This window comes from Mercenaria mercenaria, unplaced genomic scaffold (genome assembly GCF_021730395.1).
Source record: "Mercenaria mercenaria strain notata unplaced genomic scaffold, MADL_Memer_1 contig_5014, whole genome shotgun sequence".
NCBI lineage: Eukaryota > Metazoa > Mollusca > Bivalvia > Venerida > Veneridae > Mercenaria > Mercenaria mercenaria.
The window spans coordinates 3,706-21,577 of NW_026463293.1; the positions used below are offsets into that span (position 1 = coordinate 3,706).

General features: G+C 36.3%; 1 protein-coding gene across 1 annotated transcript in view; it reads left to right on the top strand.

The window, feature by feature from the left end:
- The first annotated feature begins 200 nt into the window (after nucleotides 1–200).
- LOC128554402 (splicing factor 3B subunit 3-like) overlaps nucleotides 201–17,872 on the top strand; it is a 37,161-nt gene continuing 19,489 nt past the window's right edge. The window contains exons 1-7 of the mRNA XM_053535683.1: nucleotides 201–317; nucleotides 9,266–9,498; nucleotides 12,542–12,712; nucleotides 13,238–13,410; nucleotides 14,607–14,748; nucleotides 15,509–15,621; nucleotides 17,787–17,849. Of these exons, the coding sequence (XP_053391658.1) occupies nucleotides 9,273–9,498; nucleotides 12,542–12,712; nucleotides 13,238–13,410; nucleotides 14,607–14,748; nucleotides 15,509–15,621; nucleotides 17,787–17,849 (888 nt within the window). The 5' untranslated portion in view covers nucleotides 201–317; nucleotides 9,266–9,272. The remainder of the gene's footprint in view (nucleotides 318–9,265; nucleotides 9,499–12,541; nucleotides 12,713–13,237; nucleotides 13,411–14,606; nucleotides 14,749–15,508; nucleotides 15,622–17,786; nucleotides 17,850–17,872) is intronic.

The window sequence follows — 17,872 nt, forward strand, 5'->3', positions numbered from 1 at the left end:
TCAGTAAATGTTAAGCTTTATACTTTACACATTTGAAATGGGTCCTGATGTGTGTTGCAATCCATTAGAAATTTATCAATAACCAGCTGTTTAGTGTGTCCATCCCTGCATTGGACCAATACCGTACAGGTATTGTACGTGTACGGTATTCTAGCACAGATATTTTTAGGAATTATGGGAAGGCTTGCCGGTGAATATATCCGGTTTGCTAAAATTGAGTACGAAGAACGTTAGATAGCAAATCCGTAAACATCATATTCATCAACCATGCATAGTTAAATGCGTCAGTACGAATGGTAAGCTCAATTGCTTATCTGGTATAATATACAGTTTTGTAGAGATTTGAATGAAATTAAACTGTATTATAGTCCGTATTAGCCACGAAGACTTTCAACTCGTCCCCATTTTAGTTATTTCGTGAATTCGTACCCCTGGCAATTGGTCGGCAATTGGTCATATCGTGCCACTTTTTTTTGGCCCCGTACTTGTTTTACGTAAATTTTGCCGAACAAAACTGGTGCGAAGTTGTTTTACAGAAGTGTCCGTTCAGTAGCACAGGCACTATGCATATGCCTTGATCTCATCGATTCGTGATTTCCCATCGATTCGTGACGTCAATAAACGTCAAGAATTGACGCTCGTGCCGCGACGTACGTCATCCGAAAACTACGCAACTTAAAGCCTACACTCAGTTCAACAATATATTAATCAAAAATGCGCAATAAGCAGGTAAATAGTTAGTATTTGTAATTAATATGTAGCAAATTTTCAAAATATCTGATAAAACTGTGTTTTTACCCCAAAATTTTCTATTTTATTGCCAGATTTTGTGTACTTTTCTGCAGCAGCGTCCTTCTCAAGTTGTCTGCCCTTCATCTTGATCATCGAGGTGATTTACGAACATGTACAGGGTCGTCCTAAATTTACTTACGGTTGTTTCATCAATAAATTATACGGAGCCATATCCAATTAACATCCAATTAGAATCTACGTTTTTATAAAACTTTGCCTATTAAAAAGTGGCTTTAATTAGGGTTATAGTTAAAAAGGATCATATTTAACTGTTTTTCATTGTTGATAATTTTGACTACTTGAGTGAATAATACTGCAATAAATAAAATTAAGTTAAAATATCAAGAATTTGGTGTTATCTTTTATGAATAAGTGTGCATATGAATGCCCTTACACGTATCTTTGCAGAATAATCCGACAAGAGTTGAGAAAAAGTACCGTAGGTACACCCCAGAGGCTCTATTAAAAGCCTATCATCTCGTTAAAGAAAAGGGAGTAAAGGTTCAGAAAGCTGCTAGAATGTTTGGTGTTCCGTCGCAGACATTAAGGGATCGTGTATTAGGGCACATTAATGCTGAAAGTTACTGCATTGGTGGCGAGACATTGTTTACATGTGAAGAGGAACAACAACTGGTTGAGCACGTGGAGACCTTGGCAGAGCTAGGTTATGGTTACAGCAATGTAAGATTACAGCAGCTTGCAGGGGAATTGGCCTTTGACTTGGGTAAAAAGAAGCTGAACAAGGCAATGAGTAACAACTGGCTAGCAGGATTTCTTAGACGTTGGAATGATCGCTTGACCTCTCTTAACCCACGTAAACTTGAAAGTACTCGAGCGAAGAGCGCAACCCCCGAGGCTTTAGAGAAGTACTTCGGTAACTTGAAAGAGGTTTTGACAGAACATGACTTAATAGACAAGCCGCAGTTCATTTACAATCTTGATGAAACCGGACTGCAACCAGAGCACCGACCACCCAATGTTATTGCCAACCCTAAGTCGAAGCCTCAGGCCATTACTTCGCCCAGAAGCACGACTACAACGCTTATAGCTTGTGCAAATGCATTGGGCAATTCTATACCATCATTTTTCGTTTTTAAGGGCAAACGCTGGAATCCTGACCTTATGAAAGGGGCAACAACCGGTGCCAAAGGTGTGATGTCAGAGTCTGGTTGGTCAAATAGTGAGATCTTCCAGGAATACCTGAAGAACCACTTCATCCCATATGTTAGACCTACATCAACAAGTCGCCAGCCTATACTTTTGATTTACGATGGTCACAGCTCCCACAAAACACCGCAGCTGATAAACTGGGCAAAAGAGCAGGGTCTTGTGTTATTTGTTTTGCCAGCTCATTCATCCCACTTGTTGCAGCCTTTGGATGTATCTATCTTTGGTCCATTTAAGAATTATTATTACTCTGAGTGCTCATCATTCCTGTATCAACACCTGGGTCAAACCATTACCAAGTATGAAATATGTTCTATCGCTTGCAGGGCATACTTGAAAGCTATGACCCCTTTAAATATCCAGTCAGGATTCCGGAAAACAGGCATTTTCCCTTTGCATAAGGAGGCTGTTTCTCCAGAAAAGTTGATTCCTTGCGAGAGTTTTCGAGAAGAAAAGCCAATAGACAAGGTGAAGGCACTAAAAGCTGGAAAAGATGCCGTGGTTGAATTTCTGAGGGTAAAAGAAGAACGTCAGCAGCAGGTAATATGCTCATCATGCACATGTATGAAGAAAAAAGCAGACATACAGAAGCCAAATGCAGGAGGCACAGAGATAACTGGAGAAAAATACGTAGAAGAGCTAAATGAGTATGAAAAGAACAGAAATAACAAGACAGCAGAAAAGAAACAATCAAGTAAAAGTCCTAAGCCATCAACAAGTGGGGTTAACTTGAAGAAGTTGTCACCAGTTAATGCTGATCTCGATCTCGATCCTGACACAGATGAGGAAGAAGTCCCAGAAAGTGACCTCTGCTGTGTCTGCAAGAAGATTTCCCCACCAGCTATCCACGACCTCCCAACACTTAAAATCGTCAACTGGGCTCAATGTGACGAGTGCATGCACTGGGTGCATCTGGCTTTCTGCACAAGCATCCGAGTTGTTAGACGACACAGCACCTTCCTGTGCCCACACTGTGCACAATAAACACCTATTAGCAACTATGTTCTTGTTTCAGTTATTTTGTTGTTAATGTCTTTTCTATATAACTAATTGAGTTTTCTTTTTCAATTTCTTTTATTCTAGTTAATGTTTTTCAAGTATGATAATATCAACAGTTTACCAATATTTCCTACTGCAAACCGTTCAGGGGTGGGTGACGTGTCAGTCGCTACCCCAACCCTTCATGAATGTTTAAATTACATGATTCTGTTTTATTGTGATGTTACAAAAGTTGTTAAATGCTCTGACAGTCAAGCTAAGTATGCTCAAATTGTGTCGGAAATATTCACTATATTTATGTGCACACTGACTAAATCGGACGGAGATAAATCGGACAAAAAAAATGGGGTGCAATAACATTTGAAGCACACCTATACATCGATGACGTCACAGGTTTCTTGGAATTTCACGAATCGATGAGAAAGCGCCCAAATGATGAAGACTGTCAAGGTTGTCATGTTTAGGTAGGCTGTATTTAGAAACTTGTATCTAAGTAAAAGTTGACAGTTTATTAACTTTTAGATATTGTTTTGAATTACCAATTACCCAATTTATATACATGTACGTCTCATATATATTGCGCATGCGTGATATTTCAAAATAAGAGTCACGAATCACGGGGAGAAAAGCATACTGGTCGTAATTTTGTTTTTCAAAAATCCCTTTTTCAAACTGTTGTAATGTTTATATCATATGTTAGTTTAATAAAATGGATGAGTCTTGACAAAAATTTCAGCCACAGTATCGTATAGAATGACGAGCTGATCTATACAGCGTAATGCTAATCAGGCCTCGACCTTAGCGGTGAACCGTTGGACCGACGCAACCAAAATATCGGCATGTCCACTAACTATCAAAAGTTGGGTACATCTACATCTACGGGGTTACTCCCAACAATCAATTTCTGATCATAACTGGGAGGTCGGGGCAGTTATTAAAAACATGTTGCTAGACCGACGGTCAACCAATTTTCAGTCACGGTCTGCAAATAAAATAAAACCCTTAAAAGTGAAAAATAGGGGTAAAAAATCGTACCCATATCGGGGAATTCACAAAACGAAAATTGATTTTAAGTACGGCATTCTACAGTTAAAAGTACTCCACGGATCGGGTGAGTGGTTTTTACGTGGTAACTTTACCAAATTGAGAAATTACATCAGGCAAAATTACCTGGATTGACTGGAATTTACCCGCGAATTGTAAAAATATCAAAACGTAATGCTGGTAATTTTCCATTCCACAAGCACATGCGCCCTATCGTCATATCTAATTTACATGGCGGTTACTTTTGACACAAAAAATGCGCGTAGTGCATTCATTTTTTAATATAATCGCTTCAGATTTTCAACACCGCTTGAGAACTAATACAGTTTGAATTCTATACCAATTTTAATAATATAGCAACAGGAATGTAGGCAAAATTCTTTAAAAACGATCAAATTTTCATATAATGTTTTGTAAAATTTCAAACAGCGCGATCTTGATTATTTTTTTCTTTCTTAAAGTAAATAAATGGTACATACTATGGTAATAAAATTCAGACTTTTGACTAGAAAGTACAAAAAACACAATTAAAAAATCTTAAATAATGAAAAAGCGGCAGCAATTTAAATACATGGAGTAAAACGATTTTTGGCAAACAGATTTCTGTTAGTGCGGCAGAATAGGTTACGTGACCTCGTGAACGTACTAAATAGAAATGTGGTTTTAAAATAAAGCAGTATGATGTCGTCTCGGTTTTTAATAAGTTTTAAATGATTCTTTGTACATGTATTTTTTGACACAACACTTTTTTTAGATATTCTTCTCAAACAATAATGTAAATTTCTTGAGGGCAAATAGGTCACAGAGGTAGGATATCCACTATCATCGTTCACGGTTTGACACATTTACATGTTAGTTTATTCGGGATATTTTTTTTCCATTCAATATTTTTATTTGGCATAAACAAATAAATGTCCATCGCCAATATACAGGATTGAATTGAATATTCGGGATATTGCCATTCTCTTTTAAAAAATTAAAGAAAAAACTTTTTTATTGATTTCTTCTCAACAATTTAAGAAATCGAGAAAGTACGAGCAGACAGTGATGGGTCACATGACGCGAAAACATGACGTAATGCCATGACAATCTCGGGCAACTATACCGCTTTGATCTCCACTTCAGATGCTATAATAGTCGACACACTTCTTTTAGCTCTTTGAGGGGGTGTTAGTTGATGATGAAAACAAGGCCAATTACTTAGTTTATCATCAGAATAATTACCGATAATTGTTAATGTTTTTTTTTTTTCACTTTTACAGTGTGCGACATTAACTTTTTAACACCGTAGCCAATGGGGCTACGGACTTCCAATTTTTTGTAGCCCGACAGAATTTTTTGTAGCCCCACTAATTTTTTGCTCAAGAATGAACAAGACTTTCATTCTAAGCAGTATTTAATTTCTTTCAATATACTGCTGTAGGTTGGTGAATATTGATATATTTCAGAAATTTGTACGAGTTTTTCAGAACTGATTTCGAAATCTGGAACAGTGTTCACAAAGTTGTGCAGAAAGTCAAAGACACTGAGTCATGAAAAGAGATCTAAACAGCTTTGTAGACAAAGCTTGGCAGTAGGCTGACCAGGGGTCTTGCTAGCCCCATTACTGTTTTGAGAGAAGTCAATTCTCCCTCCAACTGATTTAAGGAGAAGTGGAGAGACTTTAGGGAGAAGTTGGAAGACTCCATTAATTTTTATATTTTTTCCTCGACGCTGTGAATTGATTCAATGACCATTCATTTTCTTGGTTACATCAATTTTACCATACACAGTGATTATTGTTTCAATACAAAATTCTAAGAAAAAAATCTTTTCTGCTCAAGTCAGTGCTGTATCTAACACGCCTATTTTTTTGTTGCTATATCGTGTAATATGGGTGGTTTTCAAAATAATGAAGCTTTTTCTTCTCTCTCACCTTACTTTAATTCAGTTTAGTTTAAGAATGTGTTTTGGAGCAAATTATATCCAAATCAATGTAATCAATAAATGTGTGCAATTTTATCTTGATGGCTCAAGCAGTTTTAAAGTTATATTAAATTATATAGCTAATTTTGTCCCCTGTGCACCCAAAAAAGTGTGACATTTTACATGAAGTATAGCTTTCAACTGTAGTTTACTTTTTAAAACCATGCTTTATTGTTACAGCTTTGACTTTTTTATGTAACTTAAACTCTGCACATTTAAATAAAATACTTCTTTTTCATTACATACATCTTATTGTTACCAATATTTCACATCTTGTGATGGAACCCCCTTCACAAAAAATAGTGAAAAAAATACTAAATTAAAATGTTGAACACTACAATTTCATAACCCTATTACTTTTCTGAAGTCTTAATGTTTTTCTAAGATCTTTATCCTTTCAGCTGTGAAGACACAGTATGATTTTTTTCTTTAATAAATCAACTTTCTCAAAAACTTGATGAATTTCTATACACCTAAAAATGTCCCCTGTGCACCTTTTCAATTGTTAAGTGTCAGATTTCTTTTATTCTTTAAATAAAATGGGATTTTACTTTATTTTCCTTGAAAGGGAGTTACAACAGATACAAAAGCAGCATTCAACTTCACATATTACAGACTGTTAAATATTCACAAAGCCAAAAGTGACGTCCCCTGTGCACCCTTTTTTTTACATATATCAATTATCATAGCATTACTGTAATTTATGGTGGCAGTTCTATATTATTAGCAGTGTAAATGCAAAATTTAGGCATTACTTGATAATTTAGCATTATATAAGAAACTCTGGACAATTTAAAATTCATTGTTTGCATTTTTTTCTGAAGTTGCCAATTTTCAAGTTTAAAAGTGGAAACATCAATTTTATTGCTTCTTAAGCTCTTAAGTTTACCTACATATGTAAATGTTCACTAGTAAATATTGTGTAGTTAAAAGAATTTTACTTACCATGAACATATTCTATGAATAAATATTTTGACACAATTTGTCCCCTGTGCACCCTTTTTAGTAAAATTATAAAGTATGTATGAATTTTATTATTCCGTTTTATCATGCATGGCATTTTGTCATTTTTCTACTCTAAATAAGCAGTTCATGTAAACTAAATGATTTCAGTGTGTTAGTTATGTTTAAAGTCACTTATTTTTCATTTAAAGCATTACATTCTGTTGAATTTTCATGTTTTTGTAGTGAAAATTTTCAATTTTGTAGTTATTTTGTGGAATAAACTATTTTTTTAATAGTATTTGTCTAAAGTTGATTACCGTTAGTCTTTTTATGAATAGAAAACTAATAATGGATGAATATTACACTGATTTTCAGTATGTGTCCCCTGTGCATCTGTAAAATAACTCAATTTTGAGTTGACAATTCTAGAAATTAGAATTACTGGACATTCTTGAAATTTGGCATGTGGTTTATAAACATGCAAAATGTGAGAAAAATATAGGTTTTATAATTATATGTTAGTTATATTGCATTCTGCAACAATTTTTCTAGGTAAAGGTTTATTTTCATGTCAGATATTTGCAGAAAGGGTGATTTTAAAAACCAATGTCCACAAACATATGATTAAATAAGTTTCAAACCATACACATACACCCATTACTTATCATTTATGTTGAAAAAAATACTGTTATACATATTTCCTTGTCATAAAACCATGCAACATTTATCACCCATCTTACTGGAAATTCACTGAACTTTCGAATTAAAGGCTGAAATATTTTCTGATTGGCATTTCTCAACACTTTCCTAAAGTTATTTCCTTCAAATTTGAAGTATTTGCTATCATAAAATATAGGTGACCACCATAAGAAATGAGTTTGAATTTTTAACCCCTATGTCACACTTTTGCTTCATTATTTTGAAAACCACCCATATATGAATGTAGGATGAAAAGGGGTTTATCATTTATACCGAGTCACCACTTGTGTAAACAGTTTTTCATTCGAATAAAACTGAAACTAAACTGTGTCAAACCTTGAAATACATATCGGTATTCAAATCAGTTCATCCATCAAAGTTAGTTTTACGAAGTTAATACTTTACATGTCGTTCTTTTACCATGGATACCAAATAATTCCAATTAAACGGACAATTTCTTTAGAAAACGACTCGCACGTGTTGACAATTAAATGCTAAGTGTCAGAGACGTAACCACGGCGCTGATTGGCCTATTACAATTGCCTCTGGTGAAACCAATAATTTGATTTGCTTTCACACTTCTCACGAAAATCTCACAAGTACCTGAAGTAGGCGGAGCTTAAATTATGCTATCGGCGATTGTGTATGTGTATTCGACGCACATTATGACAGGAGCAAATTGTCAAAAGATTAGCAGTGCACATCCAAAAAAAAATTCGGGCGACTTGAATCGTTTTGAGATTGGATTTGAGCGAAGTTTGAAGCTTCAAAGCAGCTATTTTGCTCCCACGTTTGATCATTTTTGGTAAATTTATTCCTCAGAAATTTTTCGTAGCCCAAAGGGCTACGGTCTGCCGATTTTCTGTCGCCAGAGCCGATTTTTCGTAGCCATTGGCGATCGGGCTACCGTTAATGTCGCACACTGCTTTTAACACGGGTCGGGTGGATGATGATTATTGTGTCCATATTTTGGGACACTTTTCAAAATAATTATTTTTCGAGATAACAGATTGCTACAGTCTTCCATTTTTAATTATTTTAGAAATAAGTCGTCTTTCTTTGAGTCATATGAAGTTATGAAGTCTACAACATCACAATTTATGTAATAGAATTGGAGGTCCACTAAAGTCTGAGCAGGCCTACTAGATTTTAGCAGTTGGTGGACCTGCTGGCAACTGCTGAAAAAAGTTGAGGTCGAAGCCTGATAACTAATATGTAGGGATAACCACAGGCACGGGTCCAGTGTATATTTTTTGTTTAATATCAAAAATCCTTTTTTTTTCACACAAATATACTTTTTATATGTTAGTCAAATGAAAACAAAAATTGACCAAAAATCTGGTCACAGTATCGTATACATTGAAAAGGTGAACTACGAGCTTAACGCTATGGGAAGTTACTCAGCATAAGTTGTAGAACATGCCAAAATCGGAGTTTATACACTTGCAGCCTCCTGCATGATCGCACCTTCGAAACATTTAGAGCCTCTCATAAATGCTAAACTGACCCCATAAATTGCTTTGAAATACACGGTACAAGTCTCTATGAGCGAAATATTTCAGTTATCCCGGCAATTTCATTCCAGATAGCGGACGTGTTCCTGGTTTTATCACTTCGTTTGGCAGCTGTATTTTGCTTTGATTATATATTTCAGATTTAGAATGCATCTGTACAACCTTACGCTTCAGAGGGCCACGGGAATTACATGTGCTGTACATGGGAACTTCTCCGGCTCCAAGTTACAGGAAGTGATAGTTGCTCGAGGAAAGATTCTTGAGCTGCTCAGGCATGATCCGAACACAGGGAAGATATATCCTGTTCTTACACAGGAGGTGTTTGGAATTATCAGATCTCTAATGCCATTTAGATTAACTGGAGGAACCAAAGGTATTTATTGCAAAGTTCTTGAAACAAAATTTGTTTTTTTCCAACAATGTTGGGCCCCAATCTCAAGGACAAATAGTATGTGTAGGCTTTGCAAAGCTACTGGGTAGATAGTCTGACATTCGGTCAAACAGACTTTGAAACTGTTACTGTCTGACTAAAAGAAAACTTGTCCGGATACAAAATGATCTATTCATAATTCATCAAAAGATTTCCCAAATGTTCTACTTCATGATTGGACAGGGTTGGGCGGGAATTTCTAATGGCATTTACCGGGAATTCCCGTCTGGAAAATACTATGAAAAATGCAAACAAAAAGTGGGAAATACTGCAAAAATGATTCCAATTCCAAAAGAAAATGTTGGAAGTTGAACACACGGTGACATGTTAAAACATTTGTTCATTTAATTTTTCAAGGAAACAATTCTCTGCTGTTATGGAATTTAAGGTAGCTTTTGTTAAAATCTTAACATCCAGTCTGTGACTGAAAATTTGCCATACCTGCTAAAAATTTATCTGACAGGCCAGATGGACTGGCATCAATGGCATAGCTGAAATTCCCAACTGAAAACTTGCAAGGCCATAATTAAAAAATTGTTTGCTTGCAGTGCTCCGACCCAGATTTTTAGGAGTGGGTAGGTAGGTAGGGATTTTTTTTTTTTTTTTTTTTTTTTTTTTTTTTTTTTTTTGTAAAGTCAGTGTACACAAATTTTCTCAGCAGACATTGAAACATATTTCATGAATTTCAGAGAGTAAGAACATACATGGCAGACAAATTCTACAAGGAATTTCACAGACCACAAACTTGCATGTAGACATTTATTAAACCAGATCTTTCATTTTATAATTAATCAAAATTGAAACTGAATGACAGTACTTTGCATATAGACCGAGAATGCAACGAACGATCTGGACACTCCGAACCCTCATTCCTTAAAACCTTTTACAGGACAGTTGTTCTGACCATGCAGATGCTGTCAGACCCTTAGTGTATGAAATAATGGCCTTTGTTGCATTTTGGTCTAAGTTTTGAGCAATCTGGATACAGGCTTAAGTTGTCCAACATGTTTTAGGCGAGATGGGGGTGGGGAAGGTAGGCAAAGAAGAATGTTTGCTGCCATCCCCCTGGAAATGTTAAAAATCTATTGATGAAATTGTGGCCTCTGTTACATCTCTTGACAGGAATGAAATAGCGGCCTCAGTAACATTTTTTGACAGGAATGAAATAGTGGCCTCTGGTACTTCTTTTGACAGTAATGAAAGGGCGGCCTATGCTACCTCTATGAATGAAATAGTGGCCTTTTTTGATGAAAGAAATGAAATGGTGCCCTCTGTTACATCTTTTGGTAGGAATGAAAATAATAGTGGCATCTGTTACATCTTTTGATAAGAATGAAATGATGGCCTGTGTTTCATCTTTGTTAGGAATGAAATGATGGCAACTGTTACATTTTTGTCTAAATTTTGCGTGCACTGATATTATTTATCTGGACACAGGAAATGTTGTTGCATATGAAATCCACATTACAGTCCAAAATTTGGCGGTAGGTATAGAAGATCGAATTCCAGAATATTTTTTAAATACAAGTTTGAAATGGTGGGTTCTGATACATGTTCAACTTTGTTAGATAAAGGTAACTTCTCGGGCAACTTGGGGCAGGGGAGCAGCATATAGGCCTCCCAACCCCTCCACCCCCAACCCTTTGAATACAGGTCTGTGTAGAAGAGGGTGATTGTGACCAGCTGTGGAGCTTCTCATGCTTAATTTTCAGTCTCCATTTTAGTGAAAATTAAGGCTTTAAAATTGAAAGGCTTCACTTTTAAACACAAGCTGAAGTATGTCAAATTATGATTTAGTTCCTTTAAGTAAGGAACAAGAAACGAAGTTCACAGCACTTAAATTGCAAATCCATAAATCATCTCAGTCCTTTTAAATCAAAGTGTATTAGGTAATACACAAATTGTACTTGTAGAATTAGGTCAAATTACATCACACCCATCACAACATTTAGCTGTCAAACTGCTTCCTTTCATCTTACATCAAAGGCCAAATGCCGATTCCCATCTTTCCTTTGAACTTAGCCACAAGTTAGTGCCACTGTATTTTTCAAGATGTTTAATATGCAATTTTGTCACCAAATGTGTCGGATAAAACTGGGATTTAAAAGTGAAATAATGTTTGAAAAATTAGGATTTACAAAAAAAAAATGAGGTATGTGGCTTTATTACGTGTTCGAACAATGTCTCAATTAATACATAAAAATGTGAATAGTTATCATTCAAGTTGCCGATTATTCTGGTGCATGATAAAAAATTCAGATGCCTGTTTAATTTATAGACTTTTAAATGTTGAAACTAATCAACAGAAAATCAGAATAAATTTTTAGACCGTGGTCATGTTGACTGACTTATTGGTCATGTCCGTGGCGTTGTGTCAGACGACATTGTTTATTTAAAGAATGAGTTGGGATTTACGGCGAACCTACACAAACAGGTCATATACCGCCGAAACTTTTGTTTATTGGAAAATTGTTTATCAAATATACATAGGTCACCGTAAAATCATGTGAGAAAGACTAAGTAAAGATGTCTGAGCGACTTGCTCACTCGGATCGGAACTTGTGACTTCCGAAACACGTGCGAAGACGGCAGTATAGTCGCGTACACTAAACGCTGAATGATCTGCTGTATATTTAAATACAAAAAGGAAAACGTCTGCTGAAAATGCATTTTGCATCAGAAAGGATCAAAACATATATAAAAAAAAATTGCCCCCCTGAACTGCCTAAAAAAATTTTTGGGTCGGGACGATTTTGATGGGTCGGTCGGAGCACTGCAAACAAACAAGTTTTTAATTATGGCCCAAACAAACACCTTTTAATTTTCACAACTTTACGTAAAATGGCAGGTCTACCTGTCGGAAGAGCCATAATGTTAATACCTTTTATCATTAAACTAGCATAAAGCTTTTGGGCTAAACTTCAGAAATACTTGTTCAACAGAATTTGAATTGATTATCTAGTGTAATATTTACATTTTGCTTCAGATTACCTTGTTGTGGGTTCCGACTCTGGTAGAATTGTCATCCTGGAGTTCCTAGCACAGAAGAACATGTTTGAGAAGGTACACCAGGAGACATTCGGCAAAAGTGGATGTAGACGTATAGTTCCAGGCCAGTTCCTAGCTGTGGATCCTAAAGGCAGAGCTGTTATGATAGGTGATTTACTGCGATGAATAGTTTCTTAACCTTTAGCATGCTAGATAAATTGTCGTCTGCTGGAAATGTCGTCTGCTAAAATTGTAAAGTTCATTCAATTTGCTCCAAAATTGGAAGAAATATTGTCAGAGTAGCAAACAGCTTGGAACCTGATCAGACGCCGATTTAATCGGCGTCTGATCTGGTTCCAAGCTGTTTGCAAAGGCTGTTAAATTCGCCTGCAGCAGGCTAAGGGTTAATAAAGATGTGTGGTTAAAGCGTAATGACAAATATAAATTGATTGTCAGTCTAAGTAACAAAAGATGAAAGTGTAGTATAAAGACAAAATAATAAAATCTTAATAATTTGAAGAGTGGCTGCCGTCTGACTGCATATAAAGTCTTATGTCTGAGACTTATCATACAGGTTTTAAATGTTGGTAGAAATGCAAGCTAACATTACGAAAGTTGAATTGGAAGTCCACATTGAAAGGGTTTTGCAAACTGAAACATTAACTGTAGACTTAAAATTTGTTCAATATTTCAGGTGCGGTGGAGAAACAGAAGTTGGTATATATACTGAACAGAGATGCACAGGCCAGACTGACTATATCCTCGCCTCTTGAAGCTCATAAAGCAAACACCCTTGTCTTCTACAGTGTAGGCGTAGATGTCGGCTTTGAAAACCCTACCTTTGCTTGCTTAGAAATTGATTATGAGGTACAGTTAATCGATGGATTCCTCTATAAAGTTGAGCAGGATTTCTTTGCTTGACCTTCAAATAAATTGAGTAGAATTTTTGCTTGGAACAGACAACATGGAAGCTTTCATATATTAATAAGAATTCCACAGTTCTGATAAGTTTCAATATGGTGTCATAGAAAAAGATTGCTTTCACACAAGGAATGAGAACAGGGCCCTCTCTATATTTTGGGGGATTGGGGCCGGGGCCCTTGGAGGGGGGAATTTCGCGTCGTTTTTAAGGGAGGGGGGAATTCATTCTGGAGATATGACATCTGATCATAACCCCTTAAATTAAGGTCAATTGAGTAATATAGATATCAAACTAATGTGAATATATCTGAAGTATTGTACAGAACATAATCTTGGTTTTGCCCTTGAAGTTGATATTTTCTCTGAGGTTTACTTTATGCACAACACAACAAAAAATTTAAATTGAGGTCAAATAATTCATAGCAAAAATTATTTCGAGTTTAATATAAAATTATTCACACTAACGTCATCGTCATAATCGGTAGCACTAGCAGTATCCACGGACATTGTCTCAGCAGCAGCCGGAGCAGGGCTTCCCTTCATCGTATCTACCTGATCGTGCATGTCTGGCCCTGGTGAAACAGCGGTGTCCGTGACAGTAGTTTGTTTTTTGAGGGCATGCTGCTTAAAAAGCAAATCTATCTGCGCATTTCGCCCCTGTTGCATCCGTGATCTTTTTATGGTATCATTTTGCATTATGCAAAAAAATTTTTCAAAGGGAAGTAACTTTGCATACATGCATCTGGGGAACTGAAAAACGCGCGTATTATACGGATCAGTAAAACTTTATCAGGCCCATTAAGTTACGTGACGCTCCTAAGACTATCGGGTATCGATTTTTTTCTTGATTTTTTTTTCTTTCGAGGGGGGATTTTTCTATACTTCGGGGGGAAAAAAACATACTATTTCGAGGGGGGAACAGGGCCGAATTTCGGCCCCAAAAATTGGCAAACGAGGGCCCTGGAGAATTTGTGACTGACAGTTGAGAATCTGTTGAAATATTCCATCCATCTGTGTTGTTGTATTTCTTGGCAATATAATGGTATCAAGTGCAGTTTATGCCAAAAAAATGGCTTTTTAGCCCTCGTAAGGTCTTAAATGATTTTTTTTGGATTGTGATCATTTAGATACTTTTGCTTCAGGAATGTGATGCAGACCCTACTGGAGAGGCGGCGGACAAGGCACAACAACTTCTTACATATTACGAGCTGGATCTAGGGCTGAACCATGTAGTTAGAAAATACTCTGAACCTCTTGAAGAACATGCAAACTTCTTGATATCTGGTAAAAAATTCAGTGTTCCATGTAGCTAATTCTATTTTGCCCAAATTAATACGAGTTGAATTAATCACTTTTATGGGGAATAGTGTTGCAAGTTTAAAATACATAAACAGTCTTCCTCTTAGTCTGTTAGTGTTTTCTTTGTCCACACACATTAAAATTGTACACAGATTTGTTTGAAAGTGATACGGATAGGAAATGTATTTGGATCACTTGACTGTTACAAAAACTGTTTTGCGTTGTAATAAATGAACTAGAATTATTTAGCCTGCTGGCGGCAAGTGATTTTTGCCTTTGCGACCAGTGCAGACCAAGATCAACCAGCACATCCGTGCAGGCTGATCATGGTCTGCACTGTTTGTTACTCAATCAGTAAATGTTCAGTGAACACCCCTTTGAATAATTAGTGGTGCTGCCCAAATTCAATGATGGACCAGCCCATTTTAGAAATTTAGCAGGCTAAAGTTTAAAGACCGGGAGGCACAGAGTTAAAATGAATCATGCTGATGTTTTGTACATTTAATAGCTAGGGCAGTTAATTTGAATCCTTTCTTTTTATAGTAGTATGTGTTTTCCAGAATTACTATTGAGGGCACCTCATACAAATTTGTCATCATTAAGAACTATTTTATTATATACTTGTTTCATTTCGACTGTTTGATATAAACTGTTGACAGTTGTTCTTTACATTCATAAAATTTTTATTGTGTAATGTCCACCCTGGGTTTGCAGACCAACATTTGACCAGTTTTCCTTTTTTCAGTTCCTGGAGGTACAGATGGACCCAGTGGTTGTCTGATATGCTCTGAGAACTACATTACATACAAAAATCTGGGTGACCAACCAGATATCAGGTGTCCTATTCCACGCAGGCGGGTAAGTACTTGACAAGCAAGAACTTTGAGGTATCTGTAGAATATCTTTCATGACTTAAATGACAAAAGCATAGATATGATGTCTTCCGTGTTTCACCTGACATTGTATGATTACAACTTCTATGGAATCTGATCTATGCTTTCTGTTAAATTTTCTGTTTCTGCCTCTTAAACAGATTTTATAGGAAGGAAAACAGGCAGTCTTTGGCAGAATGCCTAACTAAACTATTATTCAATTTCAAATGCAGACATATTTATACAGATGATCAGGGAAATAGCTATTTGTGTTTATTTTGTTAAGGACTATTGTGTCAGTCTTTTTTGTGATGTAGTGCATGTTAATTTTGGCTTGTAATTGTCTTGCATTTAGTCCGCTACAGTTTCTATTTGTGGTTGACCAAATGTGTAATGTGTGGCTAGATGGCTTTGTCTGCAGTGCACAATGCCTCCAGGGAATCGACTTTTACTTTTTAGCTCACCTGTCACAAAGTGACAAGGTGAGCTTTTGTGATCGCGCGGTGTCCGTCGTCCGTCCGTGCGTCCGTAAACTTTTGCTTGTGACCACTCAAGAGGTCACATTTTTCATGGGATCTTTATGAAAGTTGGTCAGAATGTTCAACTTGATGATATCTAGGTCAAGTTCGAAACTGGGTCACGTGCCATCAAAAACTAGGTCAGTAGGTCTAAAAATAGAAAAACCTTGTGACCTCTCTAGAGGCCATATTTTTCATGAGGTCTTCATGAATATTGGTCAGAATGTTTACCTTGATGATATCTAGGTCAAGTTCGAAACTGGGTCACGTAGGATCAAAAACTAGGTCATTAGGTCTAAAAATAGAAAAACCTTGTGACCTCTCTAGAGGCCATATTTTTCAATGGATCTTCATGAAAATTGACAGAATGTTCACCTTGATGATATCTAGGTCAAGTTCGAAACTGGGTCACGTGGGGTTAACAACTAGGTCAGTAGATCTAAAAATAGAAAAACCTTGTGACCTCTCTAGAGGCCATATTTTTCATGAGATCTCCATGAATATTGGTCAGAATGTTACCTTGATGATATCTAAGTCAAGTTTGAAACTGGGTACGTGGGGTCAAAAACTAGGTCAGTAGGTCTAAAAATAGAAAACCTTGTGACCTCTCTAGAGGCCATATTTCTCAACGGATCTTCATGAAAATTGGTGAGAATGATTTCGGCTTGATGATATCTAGGTCAAGTTCGTAACTGGGTCATGTGCGGTCAAAAAACTAGGTCAGTAGGTCGAAAAATAGAAAAACCTTGTGACCTCTCTAGAGGCCATATTTTTCACGAGATCTTCATGAAAATTGGTGAGAATGTTCACCTTGATGATATCTAGGTCAAGTTTAAAAGTGGGTCACGTGCCTTCAAAAACTAGGTCATTAGGTCAAATAATAGAAAAACCTTGTGACCTCTCTAGAGGCCATATTTTTCAATGGATCTTCATGAAAATTGGTCAGAATTTTTTATCTTGATGATATCTAGGTCACATGTGCTCAAAAACTAGGTCACTATGTCAAATAATAGAAATAACGACGTCATACTCAGTTCAACACTGGGTCATGTGGGGATAGGTGAGCGATTCAGGACCATCATGGTCCTCTTGTTAATTATTGTCTGACATAGAAACTTGGCAAAAGTAATTTTTGAAGAAAAAAGATTTAGCTATTAAAATCTATAGTTGGTGTTTGCTGAAAAATCTGATGTTACTTTTAAAAACGTCAAACTTTCACTAGCACCATTTTACACGCTCTGTCTGTGACTGTTTAATGAGCAACACAAAAGAAACAAATGTGAATTTACACTGCAGCATAGAAATGATGTTTTCCGTGTTTCACCTGATACTATTTGATTACAACATACAGTCTTTGCTGATCTATGTCTGCTTTTAAGAAAATTGACCCATTGCTTGATTATTGTGTTCTTGGCGATTTTTGCAGTTCTCTTCTGCCATGGAAAGCATTGTTCCCAATGGCAGAAGAATGCTAAAATGGCATACATCATGCAGTCGCCTGGAAATGGCCAAATGTCGTCATTACAGGTCTACAACCTTTAAAAGTAATACTTAAAAAATCGTCAATTGTTAGTTACACTTTTGCACTTCAGTACAGAGAATATGGATCTAATATTTCATGTTTTATCTGCAGAATGATCTGGATGACCCTGAAAGAGGCATGATATTTGTTTGCAGTGCTACACATAAAACAAAGGTAAGTCTGAAAAGTAATCAATA